General features: G+C 35.3%; 1 protein-coding gene across 1 annotated transcript in view; it reads left to right on the forward strand.

The window, feature by feature from the left end:
- BIRC6 (baculoviral IAP repeat containing 6) overlaps positions 1-19,944 on the forward strand; it is a 262,197-nt gene that overhangs the window by 173,513 nt on the left and 68,740 nt on the right. Inside the window, exons 58-63 of the mRNA XM_037740766.1 lie at positions 4,903-5,034; positions 5,456-5,620; positions 9,931-10,104; positions 11,633-11,829; positions 16,699-16,999; positions 19,123-19,340. Coding sequence (XP_037596694.1) covers positions 4,903-5,034; positions 5,456-5,620; positions 9,931-10,104; positions 11,633-11,829; positions 16,699-16,999; positions 19,123-19,340 — 1,187 coding nt within the window. The remainder of the gene's footprint in view (positions 1-4,902; positions 5,035-5,455; positions 5,621-9,930; positions 10,105-11,632; positions 11,830-16,698; positions 17,000-19,122; positions 19,341-19,944) is intronic.

Below are 19,944 nucleotides of genomic sequence, written 5' to 3' on the forward strand. Positions count from 1 at the left end.
AAAATAAATTAAGGGGCTGGGTGCAGTGGTTCACACCTGTAATCCCAGCAGTTTGTGAGGCCAAGGCAGGTGGATCACGTGAGGTCAGGGGTTCAAGACCAGCCCCACCAACATGGCGAAACCCATCTCTACTAAAAATACAAAAATTAGCTTGGCATGATGACGCACACCTGTAGTCCCAGCTACTCAGAAGCTGAGGAAGGAGAATCGCTTGAATCCTAGAGGCAGAAATTACAGTGAGCTGAGATTGTGCCACTGCACTCCAGCCTGGGCAACAGAGCAAGACTCTGTTTCAAAAAAACAAAAATGAAAAATTAAATAAATGAAGTGGGGAAGAGCACTATAGCTCAGTTATTGATATTGATATTTCATATGTTTAACTTGAAGTGCAAAAGCAGACATTTTAATACAAAATAATTAAAAATGAACATTTTAATTAGTCTTTACTGTGGAAGAATGCTATTCTAAAACATTCTATCATTCAAAATATTTTACAAAATAGTGTTCTGTATTACACAAAAATGAAAGAAAGCTAATTGCTTTAGAAGTATACTACCTCATAAGTTATATGTCTGAATGTAACCTCTATTCAGCAGTTTTTTTGCTTCTTTAAAGTGGATTTATGATCTTTAGCCATATTTTATGATACATTTACTTGTATGTTTATATCATATCAACATGTATAAAAACAAGTAATTTGGGCAGGGCGCAGTGGCTCACGCCTGTAATCCCAACACTCTGGGAGGCTGAGGCAGGCAGATGACAAGGTCAGGAGATCGAGACCATCCTGGACAACATGGTGAAACCCCATCTCTACTAAAAATACAAAAATTAGCTGGGTGTAGTGGCGTGCACCCATAGTCCCAGCTAATCAGGAGGCTGAGGCAGTAGCGTTGCTTGAATCCAGGAGGCAGAAGCTTCAGTGAGCTGACATGCGCCACTGCACTCCAGCCTGACAACAGAGCAAGACTCATCTTAAGAAAAAAAAAAAAGAACAAGTAATTCAGAAGTATTGCCTCAGTAAATATACCTACTATCTATAGCTTTTCAGGATACTACTTTCTTTTTTCTTTTTTATGTTTGTGATGTAGTCTTACTCTGCATTACTTGAGCCCATGAGTTCCAGACCACCTGGGCAACAGCAAGATCTCATCTCAAAAAAAAAAAAGAAAAAAGAAAAAAAACAAAGACAAGAGAATATTACAACCAGCCAAAAAGGAAGGGACCTTTCCCCTTTCCTTTTTCATCTTTCCTTTCCTGTCCTGTCCTTCAAAATTACAGGCGTGAGCCACCACACCAAGCTGACAATATTACTTTCAAATAAATACCTTCATGTATGTCAGTCTGTTTGCTTTTACAAATTTTTGTCACTGGTTTTAAGCAGTATGATTATGTTCCTTAGAATTTTTTCTTCACATTTCTTATGATTAGAATTTGTTGACTTCCTTGAATTTGTGTGTTTATAGATTTCACAAAATTTGGAAATATTTTGCCAAGTGTTTCTTCAAATGTTTTGCCTCCCCCTCACCCTTTTTTTTTTTGAGACAGAATCTAGCTCTGTTGCCCAGGCTGGAGTGCAGAGTGCAGTGGTGTAATCTTGGCTCACTGCAACCTCCGCCTCCCGGGTTCAAGTGATTCTACTGCCTCAGTTTCCCAAGTAGCTGGGATTAAAGATGCCTGCCACCATGCCCAGCTAATTTTTGTATTTTTAGTAGAGATGATATTTTACTGTGTTGGTCAGGCTGGTCTCGAACTCCTGACCTCATGATCCACCTGCATCAGCCTTCCAAAGTGCTGGGATTACAAGCATGAGCCACTGCGCTCGGCCTGCCCCACCTTTTTTATAATTACAGTTACTCACTTATTAGGTCATATTAATTTGTGTGATACCTCCCCAAATCTTTCCTTCCCCCCCTCAATCATTTTCTTCTCTATTTTTAAATTTTGGATAATTTCCTGTGTCTAATTTGTTTAAAGTTTTATATCTTCTTGTCCTTACTTAAAATGTATAGGCTTTCTTCAACTTTCTTGAACATAGTAGTCTGTTTGTATTATTTTTCTCTTTCTTATGGATTGTATGTTCTTGCTGCTTTATTTGCCTGGAAAATTTTCTTGGATACCAGACAATGTAAATTTTACTTTTTGGCGTGCTAAATATTTTGTATTTTAATATGTATATTTTAATTTTTCATGAAATGTAATGATAATATTTGAAAACAGTTTGTTGCTTTTAGACTTGCTTTTTATCTTTGTAAGTAGGATCAGAGCAGCTTTTAATCTAAGGCAAGACTTCTGTAATTATAGGAATTTTTCATAAACCAATGTTGTCTAGTTTGGTAACTGTTAAGCACATGAAATGAGACTAAAAAACCAAAATTTTTAATTTTAATGAATTTTACCTTCAAATAGGCACTACATTAGAATAGCATTAGGGTACCAGATTTCAAAATGCAGTTCTAAATCCCATTTGACCGCATTACTAAGGCTCTGTCCTTATGAGTACTCTGATAGGAATTCACTAGATGTCAAGAACACAAAGCATTTCATTTCCTAAGATCCCGGGGTTGTTTTGCCCTCTTACTTTTGGGTCGCACCTTTTCTGTCCGTCAGTAGTTTGCTCACATATGCTCATCAGTACATGTTGAAGTCTTGAAGACCCTCTTTAGATCTCTGGAGATCTAGGGACTTCCAGATTTCTAGATGCAAATCTGCATAGATGCAAATCTCTTCTTCCTGGATTCCTGGCTCTGTATCCCTGGATTCCCAGTTCTTGTATCCTTAGTCTGGGAGACACCTAGGTTGTGCTGAACTGTGGCCTAGGAATTCGTTTTCCAGACAGCTCACCTCATCCAGGCATCACTGCTCTGCCTTGCCTGATGCTCAGAGTCTAGAAAGCATTGTTAATACATATTTCTAGTTAATGGTTATTTCAGGTGGGAGAATGAACCTTCTTATTCTATCTTGGCCAGAAGTGGAATTCTAAAACAGAGCACCTTTTTGCCTCCATTCAAGTACAGAGAAAAAAATAGAAATTTGTATTAAAAAATTAAAAAGTAAATTAATATTAGAAACCAGAGTAGTTTTAAAAGGAGGTTGAAAAAATTTTTCATACTGATACCTTTTAGTGTTTGAATGTCATTTATTCTTTATATTTACTTTTGAGATAAGGGTAATAAATGAAAATTAGCTGAACTTCTAATTGCACTAAGTAAATTATTACCTGATGTTCTTTATGTGTTATTCTTACCTGATTATTCTATGAATTAACTTTGTAAATTTCTTATTATTTAAATGTTTCACTCTGACTGTGTCAATATGTTTGCCATTTTTGGTTGCTTGGTTGTTTTTTTAGTAAAATGTATTGTTGCACCATGCATTTATAATGTATATAAAATTTTTTATCTCACAAAACAGAAACTGTCTATAGGCAATTAGCAGTTGGTATTAAGAAGCGTATAAATTGAAATCACTTTCATATACTAAAAACTATAAAATGGGAGTTATTACAAAAGATGTTTATTGTTTTATTGTCTCATTCTTTTTAATATAAAAGACTGGGCCATAATTATGTTAAATTAGGGAAGTAAAAAGAGAATTGAGCTGGATGCAGTGGCTCATGCCTGTAATTCCAGCACTTTGGTAGGCTGAGGCAGGCAGATGGCTTGAGACCAGGAGTTCAACAACAGTCTGCGCAACATGGCGAAACCTCCTCTCCCTCTCTCTCTCTCTCTCTCTCTCTCTCTCTCTCTCTCTCTCTCTCTCTCTCTCTCTCTTTTTTTTTTTTAAAGATGGGGTTTCACCATGATGGCCAGGCTGGTCTTGAACTCCTAACTTCAGGTCATCCACCCACCTCGGCCTTCCAAGGTGCTAGGATTACAGGCGTGAGCCACTGCACCTGGCTGAAACCTCCTCTCTACTGAAAATACAGAAATTCATAGCATGTGCCTGTGGTTTCAGTTACTTGTGAGGCTGAGGTGGGAGGATCACTGGAGCCTGGGATGTTGGGGCTGCAGTGAACTGTGATCACACCACTACACTGCAGCCTAGGTGGCACAGTGAGACCTTGTCTACAAAAAAAGAGAGAGAATTGGAGAATTGATAAGTTATAGTCACATAGTGAAAAAAAAACTAATATCAAAAGTTTATTCAGCCTTTAAATTTCTTAATCACAGAATCACATTATATGATTACTCATTTATTTTATAATTTTTAATGGTGTGCTGTATGCCACAGTACTGAAAGAAATATTTAGAGAATAGTAACTATCTGTGAAAGCCCTTAATATTCATTTTTTAAAGTTAAACACATTAAATTTTAAAACACTTTGTTGTCTAAGATTCCTGTTTTTGTCCTAAATAAAAATTAGCAGAACCGGAAATCTCTGTTACAGAAATATACTTTGATTTGTAGTACAAGCAGAAGTCTAGTTTAATGCTATGGACTGTCTTGAGCTTGAGTCCCATATTTTCCATTATACAGATTATATCAGTAGCCTTTTTAAGGCTTTTATTCATTTTGAAAATAGTACTCTTTCTTGATTTCTATGTTGTGAGGATTGAATTAGATGCAGGTGCCAAAGACATTGAACTATGGCTACAATAAAGCAAGTTTTCATGCTACAGGTTTTTCATTATTTCTGGAGGCAGTACTATTAAAATACTGTATATAATAATTTATAAAGAGTGGAACTTAAATATCCTGGCTTAAGGACAGTTGTGAGTCTTCTTCATCAGTATCAGTAAAGAGTGGATATCAGGCCTTTATCTCATGCCATTTCTCCTAAATTCCTTTATATTGCCTTAGTATTAAGGATAATATTATCTTGCATAATCTTCCACTGAAGTATATTGTTTTCTTAATGATTTGGAAAAGCAGTGTATTTTAGATAATATCTTCTTACAGATACTCCAAGTATCACAGCTAAACTAATTAGTGAACAAAAAGATGACAAAGAAAAGAAAAACCATGAAGAGAAAGAAAAAGTTAAAGCGGAAAATGGATTTCAAGACAATTACAGTGTTGTTGTTGCCTCTGGTATGCTTTCTGTTTTTTATAATCTTGATTTTGTTTGGGTTTCTATAAAATATTACAATGTTACAGGAAATTCATGTAATACAATGTACTAATGTACAAAGCCGAGTCGTAATGATGCTTTAATACTAGATTTTTATCTTTTTATCTTTTTTTCCTACTTTCTACTAAATGGATTGTCATCGATATTTCAGAGATTATAACAGCTAGCTATAGTTTTTACTTTCTTGGAAAATAGTTACAGATGTAATGCCAAAATTATTTAAATACTGTCATGAAGGACAAATAGAATTGGGAGATTAGATAATGGATTTGAAGAAACATTTCTATATTTGACATTTGCTAGGAATGCATGCCTCATTAAAATATTTTAGAAACACCATTTTCCTTCATATTGATGTGTTTACTGTTCCTTTTCTTTCAGGGCTGAAGTCTCAATCTAAACGTGCTGTGTCAGCTACACCACCTCGTCCACCATCCAGGAGGGGGAGGACAATACCTGATAAAATAGGAAGTACTTCAGGAGCAGAGGCTGCCAACAAAATAATTACTGTCCCAGTGTTTCACCTGTTTCACAAACTCTTGGCAGGTAATACTCCACAATGAATAACATGAAAGAAATTTTAGTAGTCTTAAAACTATGTAAATCAGAGATACAATCACCAAAATCATGTTTAATCAGATGCCATTGATGAGATCAATGAGTTAGACTTCTTCCATGCACTTTCTTCCAAGAGAAGTTACAGCAAAGGAGTAATCTATTACATGTCCTTTTTAACACTATCAAGTTATATGTTTCGACTTTACTGATTTTGTAAGTTTTTCTGTCAAGTGTGCCATAAAATGATTGATAAAATAGAGAGTTTGTGACAAGTTATTTAGGAAACGTGGTGGGGCAAATTTTTAGGACTAGTTCAAATAGTAAAACTCTTACACCACTGGTAGTTAAGAAATATGTTCTTCCCAGGTAAAACAAATTTATTGAGCACTATCTTGTCTGTTGTTCAAGGTGATAACAAGTTGAGCATCCCTAATCCAAAAATTCAGTATCTGATACTTTTTGAATTCTTACAGACACAAGTGGAACAGTCCACATCTGACCTCATATGACGGTTGCACTCTAAACACAGGCACACAATGCACAGTTTATTCAGCATCCACAAGAGGAAAAGGACCCTTCCAGCCCCCTTCAGATATTTTTTGAGGCTGCCTGATTTCCCCCTACATATCCACAGTTGGTAATAAAATTGCACATGTGCGTCCAGACATTCTAACACCAGGTTTCCCACAATGCCCCACGTGGTGCCAAGACGTATGTGCAATGGTGTGTCTTTTTTTTGCTCTGCAGTGTTGATAATTTCAAAAAGGCCTGCAGATACCTCTATGGATAACAGTAATAATAAAAAGAGGAAGGTTTTATGTTTATCTTTAGCACAGAAATTCAAACTGTTGGAGAAACTGGACAGCAATGTAATTGTGAAATGTCTTCCAAGAGAATATGATGTTGGAATGACCACTATAAATGACCTGAACAAACAGAAAGATAAACCATTGATGTTCTGTGCTGCAAGTGGTGAACAGAGGTTAATGAAAAATAGAAAAGGTCAGGCGCGGTAGCTTAAGCCTGTAATCCCAACACTTTGGGAGGCTGAGGCGGGGGGATCATGAGGTCAGGAGATGGAGACCATCCTGGCCAACATGGTGAAACCCTGTCTGTACTAAAAATACAAAAATTAGCTGGGCATGATGGTGTGTGCCTGTCGACCCAGCTCCTCGGGAGACTGAGGCAGGAGAATTGCTTGAACCTGGGAGGCAGAGGTTGCAATGAGCCGAGATCATGCCACTGCACTCTGAACTCCAGCCTGGGTAATGGAGCAAGACTCCATCTCAAAAAAACAATAACAAAAAACAGTGCATAAAGCTAAAAAATGAAGATCTTGATTGTGTGTTGAAATAGTGAATCCATCAGTATTGGCAGTGGACATGTGCCACTTAATGGTATGCTGATCATGAAACAACGATCTATCGAGGTGAACTGAACAATGAAAGGAACTGTGATTATTGAACACACTGGTTGCGGAAATTCAAGAAAAGATATGACATTAAATTTTTAAAGATTTGTAGTGATCAAGCATCTGCTGACCATGAAGCAATGGAGAAGTCAATTCTTGATAAATTTGCTAAAGTCACTGCTGTGGAAAATCTGATGGCACAACAGTTTATAATGCAGCTGAAATATCATTATTTTGGTGTTATTCTTCCAAAAAGAAACTGGACTACAGTTGATGAGACAGCCTCTCCAGGAATTAAGAATACCAAGGACAGGGCCAGGCGCGGTGGCTCACGCCTGTAATAATACCAGCACTTTGGGAGGCCGAGGCAGGTGGATCATGAGGTCAAGAGATCCAGACCATCCTCGTCAACATGGTGAAACCCCGTCTCTACTAAAAATACAAAAAATTAGCTGGGCATGGTGGCGTGCGCCTGTAGTCCCAGCTACTTGGGAGGCTGAGGCAGGAGAATTGCTTGAACCCAGGAGGCAGAGGTTGCAGTGAGCTGAGATCACACCACTGCACTCCAGCCTGGCTAACAAAAGCGAAACTCCATCTCAAAAAAAAAAAAAAAAAGAATACCAAGGACAGAATAACTGTCTTGGGGTATGCTAATGCAGCTGGCATGCATAAGTACAAACACGCTCTGATGGGCAAAACGTTTCACACTTGCTGTTTTCAAGGAGTGAATTTCTTACCAGTCCATGTTTACACTGACACAAAAGTATGGATCACCATGGACATCTTTTCTGATTGGTTTCACAAACATTTTGTACCAGTGGCTTGCATGTACTGCCCGTAAGGTAGACTGGATGATGTAGAAATTTGTTATTTCTTGATAATCCCCCAGTTCATCTCCATCGAAAATTCTCAAAACTAATGTTTATGCCAAATACTGTCTCCCAGATTAATTCAGCCATGTGTCCAGGCTATCTTTAGATCAATGAACAGAAAATATAAGTCCACTTTCTTAAACAGCATGCTGGCAGCAGTGAACATAGGCATGGGTGCAGAAAATTTTCAGAAGGAGTTTAGTATGAAGAATGCCATATGTGCTATTGCCAGCGCTTGGAAAACATTGACAAAGACACAGTTGTGCATGCCTGGCACAACCTCTGGCCTGCAACTATGTTTAGTGATAATGATGAACTGCATGTGACTTTGAAGGATTCTTTATGTCAAGCGAAAAATAACATCTCCTTACATATGTAAAAAATATATCTTAAGAGTTTGGCAGTAAGCTGGAAGAAGTAGAGTCGAAGAAGTTTTCAACTTTGATAATAATGCTTCAGCTATTCATTCGTTAACTAGTGGTAAATTAGCTGAAATGGTTTTGAATTATGGTGATGATAGTGACGAAGAAGGTCAAAGTAACACCACACAAAAAGTGCTTATAGAAGAAGTCATGGTGAAAATGTTTGATGGGCATATTGAAGGATTAGGACAGCATGCATTCATAGCAGAAGGACAAACCATGTCAGTTTTTAAAATTAAAGAGAGAATTCTGAGCTAAAAACCATGTTAATGAGGCACATGATTTTGCAAGAAACGTTTTTAAAAGCCTTCCAGCAGAATGTCTCTTCATCCTCATAGGATCAATTTCTTGGTCCTCACCTGCTTCTGATGTTTCTTACCTAGAAAACACAGTTTATAGTAACCTTTTAATAAAAACACAGCATCACAGGTGAAGGCCAAAAGCCTGCTGTTGTTTGTGGTTGCTTTTGCTTAATAGTTGAAACAGGTATCCTGGTGATGCTACTATGCTGCTTACTTACTCTGACACATTATTTTTTTCACTGTGTTAATGGTATGTCGTATTTTTACTGTTAAGTACTTATGTGTGAATAAATGTAAGAAAACAATTGCCTATTGATAGCATGTAAATTACGAGGAATGATGGTGATGCCAAACAATCACACATTAACAGTGGTGGCTGAGGTAGTGACACCTTTGCTTTCTGAAGTTTCAGTATACACAAACTTTGTTACAGCCACAAAATTATCAAAAATACTGTATAAAATTACCTTCAGGCTATGTATATAAGAGTTGTGTGTGTGTATGTATGTATGTGTACACACAGATATAAATTTTATGTTTCCACTTGGATCCCCTCCCTAAGATAACTCATTTTGTACATACAAATATTCAAAAATACAAAAAAAAATCTTAAATCTGAAATAGTTCTGGTCTCAAGCATTTTGGATGAGTGATACCTTTGTCTGTTTTATCACCATTTTCATGCTGTATTAAAATTAAATTGCCAACTCAATTCAAAGGAATTTTTCTTCTTAACTTTGCGTTGTTGATTCATGGTGGAGGTCAACAGACTAATGGCATGTGAGTTGGATACCTCTGTCCAGAGAGGTCCTTTTGACATATATAACGGCCCATTACCTAGGTGATGTAAGTCTCCCCTTCTGCCTGAAATAAAGCTTTGTTGGAATACAGCTGTCCCCATTCACTAGTGTATTGTCCATAGCTGCTTCTCTGCTACAATGTAGATTAGCAGTTGTATCAGAGACTATATGGCCCCCATAGCTTAACATATTTACTAGGGGCCCTTTATGGAAAAAAATGACCCGTATCAGGTCTCTGGGAATGTCTGTTCCTTTGTTTTTGTTTTGCCCATGACTTTTTAACACCTTTTACAGACATTGTTGTTCATTATTATATGTCAGAAATAAATTCAGTTTTGTAAACTTTCCAATGGCTGTTGAATTTTTTAATTGTTTTGAAATTGGTTTCAGAATGAAACTCTTGCCTGTAATTTAGTAAAAGCAGTTAATAATTAAGCCAAGTAAATGTTTCTTTCTTGGTTTCCAGATTTAACTTAGTTATATCATTTTAGGCCAGCCATTGCCAGCTGAAATGACACTTGCCCAGCTTTTAACTCTCCTATATGACCGAAAACTTCCTCAAGGTTACCGCTCAATAGATCTGACTGTTAAATTGGGATCAAGAGTTATAACAGACCCAAGTCTATCAAAAACAGATTCTTATAAAAGACTACACCCTGAAAAAGGTATGTGCATAATACTACTTTTAAAATTATAGGCTGTTGTACGAAGAGGCAGAGATTTCTATAGCTGATGACCTAATTGACTTGTATTTTTATTTTATCCATGTAAGATAAAATTTTTTAAAACTGAATTTTTGTAAATATAAAAAATGGCCATGATTTCAGTTGGAAATTAAGTTGCATTACATCTTCTTATAACATCACTTGTTTTATCAATGGATGTACTTTAATTTCTAGTATTTCTGTGAGAGCTATGTGAATTCTTGTTTTATAATAAAAGTGAGAACCTCAGCTTACAACTTACTTATAATTTATATTGAGTGGCATTTCATGCACATAAACTTGTTTTCTCATATAATTGGGAGCATGTATTTTTGTTTTTTACTTATATATTCCATTAATTTTTATTTTACAGACAGAGTCTCATTCTGTCACCCAGGCTGGAGTGCAGAGGTGTGATCTCAGCTCACTGCAACCTCTGTCTCCTGGGTTCAGCCTGGATTTTCCTGCTTCAGCCTCCTGAGTAGCTGGGGTTACAGGCACCTGCCACCATACCTGACTAATTTCTGTATTTCTCGTAGAGACAGGGTTTCACCATGTTGGCCAGGCTGGCCTTGAACTCCTGACCTCAAGTTATCCGCTCACTTTGGGCTCGCAAAGTGCTGGGATACAGGCATGAGCCACTGCACGCAGTCCTTATATTTCATTGAATATTTTTGAATGTTCGTTTTTGAATTGGCTGTTTTTTTCATATGGATGTAAGAAAATTTACCTGTTCCCCAATTGTTGAAACACTGTGGTTATCCCCAATTTTTTACTCCTATAAATGCTGTGTAAGTAATTTTCATAGTGAGTGTGGTATGAACTTATTTAAACTTTCCATCTTTTTCATGATTAAAGTTCAATCTTTAGTTATTGGTCTTTCATATTCTTCAGCAAATTTTAGTAAACTTACTTTGCCCAGTTTTTCAGCAGGATTATTTCTCTCTTTTGTTTTAATGTTTAAAGGGTATGGTTATGTGACCTTTGGTTTTCTTTAGTGAGTAATTCAAAGCCAATATACTTTATTTTTTTGTTTTCAGTAAGAGAAGTATTTGTCATTATTCAATTTTTCATAATAGGATACTTTAGAGTATATTCTTTGCTCTGAGTATTTTGAGAACTTATTTATTTTAACATAGGATATAAGTACAAGTATGCCCTAAAGGACAGTGCTTCTCAAACTTCAGTATGTTTACAAGTTACCTGCATAGTAGTATTAAAATCCAGATTCTTCATTTCAAACAAGCTTGCAAGTGATGCCCATGCTACTAGTCCATGAACCATTCTCCCAATAATAAAACTAAAGAAGGCAGTATCAAGTCATTTAAAGGTCATTGTAGCATCTAGCCTTGATACAGATATATCTAAATAAATGATGTTTTGTGCTCTTTTTTGAGTAGCAAGAAAGCAGTAATACCTGCTTTTGTAAATGAAAGAATATTATAAAAATATACCCTTTCTTACCTATTATTTGTAATTTATTGTCTAGATCATGGAGACTTACTTGCTAGCTGTCCAGAAGATGAGGCTCTCACTCCTGGTGATGAATGCATGGATGGGATATTGGATGAATCTTTGCTTGAAACTTGTCCCATTCAGTCACCATTACAAGTTTTTGCAGGAATGGGTGGACTGGCTCTTATCGCTGAAAGACTACCGATGCTGTATCCAGAAGTAATTCAACAGGTAAGATAAGATTTCCTAATGGAGTATATCATTCCATAGCTTAGCTCTTCATTTCATATGTTTGTTTTTTAACTTACTTGGATAAACTTTGTAGAAATCCCCTTTGTTTTATATTTTTGGAACATTATATTACTCTTTCAACGGTCGGTCTGTACAGAGCTTCATGAGCCTTAGTAGGTATGGAAGAAATGATGAAGATCAAGCACTTTTGCTGGACTTATTATACTGTGGCATTTTTCTTTATTTCATGGTTGTCATACTAGCATTCTCTTTTCTATACTGCTTTACATGTGATATTTATTAGATATATTACTGGAAATAGAAGAGTAAAATAGTAGTATATACTACCAAAGTATGTCTTTTTGTTTAACTTTTATTCCTATTTTAAGTGCCATTTCCATTTTTGGTGGTTTAAAAATATAATGTGTTCATTAATGTTTTTGTCAATGTATGTGCTTTCCATGCTTTTGTACATTTCAGTAATAGATTATAACATTTATTTCTCAGTAAATGAAACAAGCATGAGTGAGGATGTAGGAGATTTTGGGGAAAAACACCCAAAACTTCTAGATGGACCTAATCAGCATTTATAGAACACAGCATTTAACAGCTGCAGGATGTACTTCTTTCCAAATGGGTATAGAACTTCACCAACATAGACAGTATGCTGGCATATACACAAAGTCTCAGTAAATTTAAAAACATTAAAATCGCCGGGCACTGTGGCTCAAGCCTGTAATCCCAGCACTTTGGGAGGCCGAGGCGGGTGGATCACGAGGTCAAGAGATCGAGACCACCCTGGTCAACATGGTGAAAGCCCGTCTCTACTAAAAATACAAAACATTAGCTGGGCATGGTGGCGCGTGCCTGTAATCCCAGCTGCTCAGGAGGTTGAGGCAGGAGAATTGCCTGAACCCAAGAGGCGGAGGTTGCAGTGAGCCGAGATCGTGCCATTGCACTCCAGCCTGGGTTACAAGAGTGAAACTCCGTCTCAAAAAAAAAAAAAAAAAAAACAAGAGTGAAACTCCGTCTCAAAAAAAAAAAAAAAAAAAATACTCAGTATGTTCTGTGACCGTATCAAAATTAAATTAGAAATCAATAGCAATAAGATCTGGAAAACCTCAAATATGTGTAACCCAAGCAGTGTAATTTTAAATAACAGATCGATGAAAGAAGAAATTACAAATGATACCACAATATATTTCAAAATGATAGTGCCAACATGACATGGGATATAGCTACAACAGTCTATGGACAGATTTTATAGCTTTAAATGCTTATAAGAAGAGATTTATCAGTGATGTACACTTCTACCTCAGGAAACCAGAAAAATGAGTACAATTAACCAAAAATCTGAAGCAAGGAACTGTTACAAGTAAGAGCCAGAATCAATTGAATATAAAACAAAAATCAAAGAGAAAAAAGAAAGCCATACATTTTTTTCTTTTGAGACTTTTAGTAAAATTGATAAATTATCAAAAATTTTCAACAAAAAGGGAAAATCACACAAATTGGACATACCACAAATGATAGCAAGCACATTATTATAATTTCTATAGAATAAAATAATAAGGTACTATTATAACCAACTTTATGCCAGCATATTTGATAATTTAGAAATAATGGATAAATTCCTTGAAAAACACCACCAGAATCAACACAAGAAGTGTATATGTACGTTTGTATGTATGCATTCACACAGAATTGTAATCAAACATAGGAAATTTTTAGTCTGTTTTCATTTTTAAGTACCATGGCTATGATTTTGAAATCACATTAACCCCATGTTTCTCCAACTTAAACTAAAACTAATTTTTTGTTCTTAAATTAGAGCATTTGGCTACTTTAGAAAGCATCATGTCTCCTCATTTGCTGTGACATATAATGAGTATCAGAATTAAAGACATCACATGGTTGGAATATTGGAATTCCTAAAAGTCTTTGATATAAATCATATCCTGTTCATTGAATTTAAAATAATGTATTTGTGTTTTAGACATTATTCAAAGTGAGCATGTTCTTAATAGAGTCTTTGGGAAATTGAGCTGTTTAATCCTAGTACATCAGAAATATAAATCTTTGTTGTTAATTGAGCAAAAGTATGTTTTTATATACTTTTCAGTTTTGACTTTCCAAATGTGAACTAATAGATACAAGTGAATATAATACATAGTTTAAAAAATTAAATCTGTCTTAATATTAATGCCCTAAAACAGAACTGTTTGAGTAGTTATACTTTTGACATTTATATAAACATCAGTTTATATTCTTTTACTGTTTGCTGCTTTTGCATAACCTGTATTGTGAAATTAATCTTTGTTGATGCCTAAACCTGTGGTGGTCTCACCTGTACAGCTCTAATATACTTTCTGTATATATAACTATACCTTATTGCATGTATCAGTCTTAATGTTGATGAGCATTTTCATTGTTTCCAGTTGTTAGCTATAATTTAAAAAGTTGTGAAGAATGGTATCCATCTCTATTATAAGACTTAAAAATTTTTACCTGTATAATGGGTGAATGGGAAATGATATATGACAGTGGTTTTAATTTGCTCTTCTGATTTTCATGAAGTTGAAGGTCTTTTACTTGTTGAAGAATTTGAATGCTATAAATCAAGAACTCTTTGGTTTTGCTTTCAATGTATTTATTTTGTTTTGTGGCATCATTTGAGAAATAATCTTTTGAGAAAACTGAATTATGATAAGGAGGTAAAGTTCTGCTTCTTTAACAATGTTCTCTTATCATATAGGCACTTTTGTATGGAACTATCTTGTGTGCAGCATAAAATAATAAATATAGAGCTATTTTTAAAAAATCACCTGTAAAAAGTTTCAAAATGGTTTAGAAGTGAAAAGTGCCTTGAATTCCCATGTTCTTACAGTTAGGCAATTTTATATTGTCATTCTGACCTAAGCTTCAGTAGTCAAAATAGGCTGGCATCAAAATTCCAACTGTTTTATTCAGTATACAGGTGGATGTAGCATAGCTGTAGATCAGCTTAAGACTTTTACATATATGTGTAAAAGAAGGAAGAAAAAATAATGAATTAATCACAGAGTTACCTCACCATTCATTTAAAAATTACCCCACAGAGTTACCTATCAGTGTACTAAAGTCATACAGGAAGCTTAGGAATGATCCTGATGTTTTAAATGAATAGTGAGATACTGAGATGTCTTTGTGATTAGCTCACTATTTAGTTACATGTTTGAGTGTGGAACTTCACACTAGTATTTAGTGAAGTGCATTATTCATGGCCGAGTAAGATAAATGGAATATTTCTAAATGAAATTAGAAGTTTGTAGGATCACCATTGGAGTTCGGTGTTTTGGCTCAGAATTGGAGTTTTTTGTTTTGTTTTGTTTTGTTTTTTTAATTGTTAAGATTAAATTATAGACATGCCGCTCCTTCACCCCTAAGTGTAGAAAATTTCTCTTACATAACCACAGTACAATTATACACATCAGAATTTCACATTTAACCTGTACTGTAAACTCCAAGTCTTATTCATCTTTTGCCAGTTGTCATCCTTATGCTCTTTAGGCCCAAAGAACAAGAAATCAGTTTTCTTTTGCATAGTTTGAGGGCAGTAGTGGTTCAGGATTCAGTTCACGTTCATACATTGTATTTTGTTGTCTTGTCTTGTAGTCTCTTCAATATGTAACAATTCTCCTATCTTTATTTATCTTTCATGCCTCAATAACCTTGACAGTTTTGAAGAATACATGCTAGAAATTATGTCTGTATATGTACTTACACATATATACATGCATGTATTTTCTAGAAAAGTTTGCCGATAGGGTCCAGAAGCAGACTTCCCCAGTGATATATGTATATCTATCTTCCATATTGTCATTTTAGAATGTGATTTTCCACCAAAAGAGATCAGAGCTCCTTGGAGAAATTCTAGGATTGAGAAAGGGTATGTAGAAGATGAGACTAGAATGTTTTGCTGTGCTAGAAAGCAAGGAAATGCTCAAAGAACTTTGGGGACAAGTAAAAAGGAAGCAGGATCCTGCTTTAGTGGGGTTTCAGAGACCAAATCCTATTCCCCTTGGGCATCAAAATTTATGATGATAGTAACAGTATAACCTATGTAATAAAATTAGAATCCATACTGATAAAAATTAATAGATAAGAAGGGAATGTTTTTCTTTATATCTTGGTGCCAACTAATATATGTAGAAAGAATGACAGAAAGTCTCCTTTTGACAACCACTGTAGTAATAATTGTTTCAGGCACAATAACAAAAATGCTACGACTAACCAATCAAAAGTTTAGTGAGAAATAAGACATTTAAACAGCCCCAAGAATTCACATACAGATACTTAACTAATTATAAATGTGGAAATAATAGCTAATATAGAGACACTTAGCAGACACTGCCATTCTTCTGATGTCATGTGCTTCATGATGTTTAGAAGCTTGTTTTTATTTTTATTTATTTTTTGAGACTGCTTTGTTGCCCAGGCTGGATTGTGATGGTGTGATCTTGGCTGACTGCAACTTCCACCTCCTGGGTTCAGGTGTTTCTCCTGCCTTAAACTCCTGAGTAGCTGAGACTACAGGTGCACACCACCACACCCAGCTAATTTCTGTATTTTTAGTAGAGATGGGGTTTCACCATGTGGGCCAGGCTGGTCTCAAATTCCCGACCTCAAGTGATCTGCTTGCCTTGGCCTCCCAAAGTGCTGGGATTACAGGCATGAGTCACTGTACCCAGCTGGAAGCTTGTTTTTTTTAAAGCAAGTACCTTTATTAATCCTTACATTCCTATATTTTAAAGAGATCATTTGAAGTTAAGTCTTTATCTGATGTTGAAAATGTGAATAGCCAAGCAAACGCTTCTCTTTTTTCTTTAGGTGAGTGCTCCAGTTGTAACATCTACCACTCAGGAAAAGCCAAAGGATAGTGATCAGTTTGAATGGGTAACCATTGAACAGTCAGGGGAGTTAGTTTATGAAGCACCAGAAACTATTGCTGCTGAACCTCCACCTATCAAGTCAGCAGTACAGACCATGTCTCCCATACCTGCCCATTCTTTGGCTGCTTTTGGATTATTTCTTCGTCTTCCGGGCTATGCTGAAGTCCTACTGAAAGAGAGAAAACATGCCCAATGCCTTCTTCGATTGGTATTGGGGGTGACAGATGATGGAGAAGGAAGTAAGTGTTTAGTATTAAATTTATCAACACATAATAGGTTGTGTAAAGTTATCCAGATCATTGCCAATTATTCATCATTTATATCTTATACAGTTAAGCTGTATGATGATTTGTTGTAAGTGGTGGCTCACTTCCAGCGTATACATAATAAATCCTAAAGAATCTTCATTTTCATCTCTCTATTCATTCAAAAATTATTTTCTCTGTGCTGACGAAACTGTTGGACATCACTGGAGGGATTTAAACATGAAGAAGTTATTTTGAGCTATCCCCAAGTAGCTAATGTTCTCCAGTAATAGTAACAAGGGATGTATATGAACATAAAGACTTAGAGCAAATTATAAAATGCCTTGGTCACTCTTGAGTGCAGTATTATGGAGAATCACACATGTAAGATTATTTATTTACTACTCAGCAATGTAAATGAAGTGGCATGATAGTTTTTAGTGGGGCCTTTAAGGACAGATTAGATTTAGGTTGGGATGTGTTACCTCAGAAAGAAAAGGAGTGGAATGAGCAGTGTTTTGAGGTTATAATCTATGAGAGGGGATAAGTTAGCTAATGAAAATTTGCACAAAAAGCAGCATTGTGCACATTTTGAAAGCTAATATTGGTAACAGATCATGGAAAAGACATACTCAGAACTTGAAATTTTATTTTGAATAGCAATAAAGATTTATTAAAATGTGCTAAGAAAATTAGTGACATGTTGAATATAGTTTTTTAAGAAAATGAATCTGGTAGCAATACTCAGATTAAAGAGAACAGAATTAGGAAAATAATACCATAAATGTATTAATGATAATGTAGAATAATAAAACTGTGATAATTGTTTTCATTGGGTTGACATTGTTATTTAATAGAAAGAAAAACTGAAGAATTACAGAATAGCCTCACAAGTATATTTTCATTTGGGTTACCTCTACATTTTCACTTACTATTTATTCTATTAATATTTATAAGAAAATTAATATTTCCTTATGTTATTTTAAAATCACACGGTTTTGATTAGAGTTGATTTCTTTCATATATCATTTAGAAAAAATAAACTGTTAAGTCCTATACCACAAAGTATATTTAACAAAACTGTATGAATTTATTTGTAGATCTCAAAACTCTGAAGCTATCAAATATTCAAACTAAATATTTTTTTCTTTTATGTTTTCCTTACAACAAAATCCCTCATAAATGTTGGCATTGTTTTAAATGTTTTTGTAGTAATTGTTATAAAAGTACATATTTCTCTATACCAAATATTCTTTGTTGTTTGATACATACATAAATTGTGTATACAGCCATCCCTTGGTATACATGGGGGATTAGTTTCAGGACACACCCCAACTCCACCTTAGCCCATGCTGAAATCCTTACATTCTCAGGTTCTACAGTCAGCTGTGTGGTACCTGCATATATATAAACAGGCAGCTCTCCATACAGGCAGGCTCTGCATCCCACAAATACTGTGTTTTCAATCCATGTTTGGTTGAAAAAAATCTGCATATAAGTGAGCCCGTGTGGTATAAACCTGTATTGTTCAGGGGTCAACTGTATTTATTTTCGAAGGTCAGGAATTTCTAATTACTCGATCTGGTGGTTTTTTTTTTTTTTTTTTAAAGTATATAGAGGGGTAAGAACCATTTTATTTTTTAATTGATACGTAACAGTTGTACATATATATGTTCATGCATATGATATTTTGCTATAGACATAATATGTATAATAAGAACCATGGTATTTTAACACTCTGTTACAACACAGTGTTAAAGTAGGTATAACCCTAAACAGAAAAGGGGAAAAAAAAGACTTTATGTAATTTCAGACTATTTTTAGTGCACATACAATGAATTTTTATTAAAAAGCATAGTTTATAGCTATTATTTATCATATGTATGTTTCAATTTTCTTTTGAAATTTGTGTATACTGTGTCTGAAAGCTTTTCCTGACACTTACTTGTGATTAAATTTTAAGATATTCCTGTTCTATTTGTGGTATTTGAGTTTTTTAATAATAAATTCAGTTATATAATTTTGTATTACAGTGTCATTATTAATTTATGACCCTGTATGTAGCTTCTTATTGTGTTCTTAACTTTTTAATCTTGAGTTCTTGATTTTCAATCTAGGTCATATTCTTCAATCTCCATCAGCCAATGTGCTTCCAACCCTTCCTTTTCACGTCCTTCGTAGCTTGTTTAGCACTACACCTTTGACAACTGATGATGGTGTACTTCTAAGGCGAATGGCATTGGAAATTGGAGCCTTACACCTCATTCTTGTCTGTCTCTCTGCCCTGAGCCACCATGCCCCACGAGTTCCAAACTCTAGTGTGAATCAAACTGAGGTAGGTTCAATATTAATTCTTTCCGTTATTATAAAGAAAAACTAGATTTAATTTAGGCATTACAGAATAAAGTCTTTTCTGAAGTAATCTTTCAGAGACTTGAGTGTTCCATTTTCACGTATAAAACAAAGGATATTTGAAAGAGAAATTATATATTAATTGACTTCTCTATTAGTATCCTTCAGTAAACCAAAAAGAAACCTGTCTATTTGAAAACAGAAAATATTTTAGTGCTTAATAAGCTTTCTCATTTACCAAGATATGCTGAATTTAATACTATGATCCTTCTTCCTTTCCTTTTTGAACTTTTAAGAAGAATACTATGGAGGCTGGGTGTGGTGGCTCACGCCTGTAATCCCAGCACTTTTGAAGACCGAAGTGGGTGGGTCATGAGGTCAGGAGTTCAAGACCACTAGCCTAACCAACATGGTGAAATCCCGTCTCTACTAAAAATACAAAAAATTAGCCTGGCACAGTGGCAGATACTTGTAATCCCAGCTACTCGGGAGGCTGAGGCAGGAGAATTGCTTGAATGTGGGAGGCAGAGGTTGCAGAGGTTGTGAGCCAAGATATTACCACTGCACTCCAGCCTGGATGACAGAAC

This window comes from Cebus imitator, unplaced genomic scaffold (genome assembly GCF_001604975.1).
Source record: "Cebus imitator isolate Cc_AM_T3 unplaced genomic scaffold, Cebus_imitator-1.0 Scaffold88, whole genome shotgun sequence".
NCBI lineage: Eukaryota > Metazoa > Chordata > Mammalia > Primates > Cebidae > Cebus > Cebus imitator.